This window comes from Triticum urartu, chromosome 2 (genome assembly GCF_003073215.2).
Source record: "Triticum urartu cultivar G1812 chromosome 2, Tu2.1, whole genome shotgun sequence".
Classification (NCBI taxonomy): Eukaryota; Viridiplantae; Streptophyta; class Magnoliopsida; order Poales; family Poaceae; genus Triticum; species Triticum urartu.
In genome coordinates this window covers 24,278,217-24,284,087 of record NC_053023.1, presented here as the reverse complement: position 1 = coordinate 24,284,087, position 5,871 = coordinate 24,278,217, and the positions used below count along the sequence as shown (strand labels likewise).

General features: G+C 47.3%; 1 protein-coding gene and 1 long non-coding RNA gene across 2 annotated transcripts; both read left to right on the top strand.

Annotated features, from left to right (window-relative positions):
- The first annotated feature begins 586 nt into the window (after positions 1–586).
- On the top strand, positions 587–1,911 carry LOC125535298. Its single transcript, XR_007294638.1, has 2 exons — positions 587–658; positions 1,461–1,911. It is a non-coding gene; the product is annotated as an uncharacterized LOC125535298 (long non-coding RNA).
- Positions 1,912–3,885: 1,974 nt separating this feature from the next.
- On the top strand, positions 3,886–5,499 carry LOC125534827 (probable long-chain-alcohol O-fatty-acyltransferase 5). The gene has a single exon (XM_048697911.1). It carries the CDS (start codon positions 4,453–4,455, stop codon positions 5,497–5,499), a length of 1,047 nt encoding a protein of 348 aa, XP_048553868.1. The 5' UTR covers positions 3,886–4,452.
- The last annotated feature ends 372 nt before the right edge of the window (positions 5,500–5,871 follow it).

The window sequence follows — 5,871 nt, the reverse complement described above, 5'->3', positions numbered from 1 at the left end:
AATTGAAATATTAAGGCCTTGCTTCTTTACTTAAAGAGTCATCTCATTTGTGCAGCATGTGTGTTCGGTTGTCTTTTTATTATAGTACAGTACAAGGACTGCTTGTTCAGTACTTATCTGGGACTTGTTTTGAAACAGTGTACTCTTCCATGCTGCTATGTTGATCATTAGTTTTCTTATAAAAATAAATCTGTTTGTTTTTATGGTGCTTGCAGTTTTACACCTTCCTTGAGACGTCGCTTGTTACCCTCTCTTTATTGCCTCACTTCATAGCCTTCTTCAGTGATGTCGAGATCCCAGGAACTCCTTCAGCACTTGCAACCACATTTCTCACATTTGGTAAATGAATTACTAATTTTTGGAAAAGAAAAGTATGCTTTCAGTGTGATTGATTGAACATCCACTAAAACTATGATGTTTCTTGCAGTGTTGAATCTGGCCTTTTCCTTGAGCGTTCTGGGTTTTATGATAATGCACATTTCACTTGTTTCTGGTAATACAACAACGATTGAGGCAAGTATCTTGTAATATAATATTAACGTTTATTGTTTGTTATATCATGATGAAATCAATTTGTTACTTTGTTGTTCAGGCATATGAGAAGAAAACTAGTCCACGTTGGATGTATGATCTTGGCCGGAAGAAGAATTTTGCTCAGGTTAGGTTTATAAAAAACCTTATTTTTTTCATAGTCATCTGGATAATTTTCTATGGTGCTAGTATGTGTCAAATTAGCTTTATTTCAAGAAAATGATAAACCTGTCTTGTTGAGGTGACTTTAAATAAAGTTTAAACTCCCTATAAATACAATGACTACGTGTGGATTCAGATATTAATGGTAGCACAGGCTCAACTCACATTCAGTAGTCATATTATCACATAATATTCTTGTAGAGATGATTAAATAATCATTATGTGAGCTGAGCACGTTATTATACAAGGTTTGTAATGGCATAACCTGAAATTTCCATGTGGCAACATAGAACTTTGGTAACTGCGGGAGAAGATTTAAGCAATGGAAGTTCAAATTGCCTTATTAAACCGGAATCTGCACTTGTGGTTGACAAACCATCATGTTGGGACATTCCATGATATTCTTTAGTTGTAGTTTCATAAACCTTGAGTGTGCCCTTTCACAGGCAGTTCTGCCGGGTACATGATACATATGTGCAACATTACCATATCGATATTATTTTACCTGTGATTCTCTAGCATTTATGTTTTATTTTTGGTCTCTACATGGACTGTGATGCCCAAATATAATCAAGGGGGCAAAATATGGAAAGTGCATGTCCTTGATCATGTCCGTATTTGTGACCTTCAACATCTGAAACATGACCTTTCTCTGTTATTATTTTCCTTCTTGGTGGCCATAGTACTACCAGACTTGGTAAACAACGACATTCTGGAAGTTACTTAAATGCAAAACTATGTTAGTAAACAAATGGTCTTGTTATCAGGTCTTCGGAAACGACAAAAAGTATTGGTTCATTCCGGCATACTCAGAAGAGGACCTGCGAAGGATGCCCGCTCTGCAGGGCCTCGACTATCCTGTCAGGACAGACTTGGATGGGCAAGAGTTGTAACAACACTGAATTTCCCCAGTGCCCCTGACGACACAACCTTGTGCTGGACGGACAAAATGTTTCATGTAAAATTCGACGGTTTTCACTTCAGCTGTCGATGGTATGGCAAAAGAAAATCAGGCATACTGTATACACCAGCTGTTGTGTTACACTCACTGGTCCTAGAGGGCATGTGATGTAAATTATTTCTAGCATATGTTCTCAAAAGGAAAAAGGGAAATTCCGGTGTCCTCTAGATGGGCATTGAGATGCATATGCTGTACTTTGACTAAGAGTAGCCGATTCAGAAAGATACCATTTGTTGATGAAAAATGACTTGCGTAAATCGGTGGATTTGTGGATATGTAATTTTTGTTGTTTTAAGTCTTGTATAATGTCCACTTTGTATGTCCATCTTTCCCTAAAAAAAACTTTGTATGTCCATCTTGCACCCCTTTTCTGAGTAGCACTGAAGTTGCTTGGTTTTGGCAGTAGATTACGATAGCAGTCTTGCTTGATTGATGTAGTATATGATTTTTGCCTTTTGGTCACCTGATTTGATGCATTCTGCCTGAAAGGTCTACCGTAGTTCGGATATTGCTTTTGGAGCTCGTTAATTTGAAGAAGAAGAAAAATGCACATATTTGTAAGGATGTATTCTACACGTGCGTAAAGTTTGACCATGATATATGTTTACCACGTGAGCTACACAAAAAGGACACCTTTCGAGATTTTGAAAACAGTGAACAGTCACTATTTACTTTTAAAATCAATGATTTTTGCGTTTTAAATAAAAGGTTTTTATCATTTATGCCATTAGTTATGTCCCACTACTCAGTTTTACCATTAGAAATTACAACTAAAAAATGTCATCGATTCATGAGGTGTTTGCTCAAAAATGTCATTAGATATCTCAAAAATGCCATCGTTCCTTTAGATGTTTGCTCAAAAATGCCATTAGACATTATTATTTTCACGTCAAATCCGTTGACCATTTTATATGACAAAAATAAGCCTAGACCCACATGTCCATTCTATCCATCTCACAATGATAAGTGTGGCTCCACTTGTGAAGAGTAACCAAGCGGATAATTTTACAGGAAAATAAGAACGTTGTTGGGAACAAATGGGCCCACACTTTATTGTAGCGAGATATAGGAAGAGCTGGCATGTTGGTTCATAGGTATTTATGTCATTATAACATGGCAAAAGAGATTTGAGATCACAATAATGGTGTCCGGTGGCATTTTTGAGTATGTGTCTAATGAAGCAATGGCATTTTTTGAGAAGTTGAAATTCCTAGTGGCAAAACTGAGTAGTGTGACACAACCGGTGGCATAAATGATAAAAACCTTAAATAAAAACTGGTTTGATTTGCATGCCTCCTGGGTCGCTTTGCTCGGGCAACCTCGGAGGATGGAGGCAATCCAACTCCTAGCTAACAAACCCTAGTGCCTAATCCCCTCTTGTTGCCACCCTTCCATCAAAGGTGAAGGGAGTGGAGGGTGCACCTTGGCGACGCCCTCCGCATTCAAGGAGGCTCATATGGCGAAGCATCGTGGGGGAGCTAGCTGCGGATGTGCGTTGTGTCCTGCTCCTGTAGTGCGAGGTAGTGTTGGGGCTCGGGCGCCTGGCTTGTGCTCGATCGGACCGATCTGATGCTCTGGTTATCAGAGGTGCGTTGGCTGCTCGGGTGGCGGCTGAATGTAGGAGTGCACAGTGTCGACAACTCCGGTGACCGGTGGGTGCACCATCCTTGGCAGCGTTGGTCTAGGCTTAGACCACTCTGTGGAAGCGATGATTGTTCATGGACCGGTCGCCTCCTAGGCTGACTTTGTTCGAGCCATCAATGATGTCGTTAGTGCTCAAACTAGGGATATGCAGTGTAGTCGAGTGATGGTGTTGTGGCTGGGACGTTGTCCTCGGCGTAGGGGTGCGGTTCCTCCAGATGAAAATCTTTGTCATGCCAGTGATGACAACATCTATGGGTAGCGTTTTCCTTCCTCGAGGCATTGCCGAGAAGATCCAGCACCCTCCCACCCTAATGATCCTTTCTCCGGGTGAAAACCCAGATCCGCCTTGTCAGATCCACGATGGATATGTCATTACTTCCTTGGAAGCATCATTTTGGAGAGATCCTAGCGGGCACACATGGGTTGCGTGTGATGGCTGGTACGGCGCCGTCGGGGGCTGGTGTGTGTGGAGTCTGCGAGGGCGTGTCCAGCTGGGCAGGTCATTGGGACGTGGTGGTAGGCAGCAGGAGCACACTTGATAAGTAGGCAGTGTTGGACGAGTTTTGTTAGTCGGTATCAAAGCGCACATGTCCATACCCCTTCGGACATGTCTTCTTTCTCGATGTCGATGAGGTCGAAGAACACACTTGTGGCCGATTTTGATGGGACGGTAGGGAATGGTCTTTATTGTTGTTGCATCGAAGAAGTCGTTGAACGAAGAGTGCGATGGGCGATGCATGATGACACAACAATGGTCTATGGTGTGTTTTACTCTCCCATGTTTAGTCGATAAAGGTTTTACCAACGCCTTTGTATGTCTTGTGGTGATGCTGCCATCGTCCAGCTCGATGTGGTTGCTTTTGTTCAATAAACCAAACAATTATCGCGTCGACACATTTCTTCTGTTAATGGAATCTTAGCAGCTCTTCCGCTAACTTTAAAACAATTTGATTGATTGCGAGAGACAAACCTATGAGTACATAGTGCTTTTAATCCACAGTACTTTTGTCAGCATCACTTCCTTTGTTGAACAGCTCAGTGTCAAAGGACGAATTTAGTAGTACTAGGAGAATATCACTGTCGGCTGTGGGGCGACGATGCTTGCTTAAGTACAGTGGCAACGCCAGACTCTTCTGCTCGCGCACTTTACCACCATGCCGTGGCATCGGCAGGTCGCGAGCGCGCTGGCCATGGAGCTCCTGCCGGACAGCATCCCCGCGGTGTCCGTGGCCGCCGCGGCCGCCGCGCTGTACGCGCGCGCGGCGTCGTCCCTCCTCCGGCCCGGGCTCCCGCGCCTCGCTGCGCTGCTCCCGGTGCTCGCGCTCCTCGCCGCCGCGCCGCTGGCCTTCGCCTCCTCCGCCATCGTCCGGGGCGTCGCCGCTTTCTTCCTCGCCTGGCTCGGCGCCTTCAAGGTCGCCCTCCTCGCCGCCGGCCGCGGCCCGCTCGACCCGGCGCTGCCCGTGCTCCCGTTCCTCTTCACCGCCCTGCTCCCCGTCAAGCTCCGGCGCGGCGGCGATGGAGGTTCCGGGGCCAAGTCAGTTTCGCTCGTCTCCTGCGCGGTCAAGGCCGCCGTCATGGCCGCCCTCGTGGGCCTCTACCGGCTCAACGCCCGGCTGCACCTCTACGCGCGCCTGGCGCTGTACGGCGTCCACACCTACTGCTTCCTGGACCTGCTCCTCCCCTGCGTCGCCGCCGCCGCGGCCGCGCTCGGCATGGAGACGGAGCCGCAGTTCGACCGGCCGTACCTGGCCTCCTCGCTGCGGGACTTCTGGGGCCGGCGGTGGAACCTCATGGTGTCGGCCATCCTCCGGCCGTCGGTGTACGACCCCGTGCGCGCCTGCGCGGGGCCCGCCGCGGGCGTGCTGGCCTCGTTTGCGGTGTCCGGGGCGATGCACGAGGCCATGGTGTGCTACCTCAGCCTGCGGTGGCCGCCCGGCGGCGGGATGGCCGCCTTCTTCGCCCTCCACGGCGCCTGCTGCGTCGCCGAGGGGTGGTGCGCGCGGCGGTGGGCGGCGAGGAGGCCGCCGCGCGCCGTGGCGACGGTGGGTGTGGGGCTGTTCGTGGCGGGCACGTCGTTCTGGCTCTTCTTCCCGGCGCTGCTCAAGGACGGCGTCGAGGAGAGGTTCCTGGACGAGTGGGCTGCCCTGGCGGCCTTCTTCCTCGACGCCGGCGGGAAGATTCCGTACGTCGCTGTACGGTGAACGGAGTAGCTAGCCATAGTAATTGCTTCCATGAAAGCAGTCAAATCATCACCAAGTGAACTTCTCTGATGGTTCAGTGAAAACGAAACGAAAAGCGCCGTTGACAGTTAAGAGATAGCAGTTAGAAGTTGGATGAAACAGTTTGAATTTTTTCGATTTGTTAAAAAGAAGGCGCCCGAATATCAGTCAAATAGTAGTCCATCATCACTGCTAAGAAACTGATAACAGAAATAGGTAATGCAAATGCTCAAGTAAATCTTTGTCTTCTATTTCTTTTCACGAGTACACAAAGTCTGCGTATCACTCCATTGATTTTTTTTCGAAAAAGGGCGCTTTATATTACTTAAAAGATTTAAGCATTAGTATCACTCC

Coding starts and splice junctions, on each gene's coding strand:
- LOC125534827 (XM_048697911.1), top strand. CDS start 4,453: ATGCCGTGGCATCGGCAGGTCGCGAGCGCGCTGGCCATGGAGCTCCTG.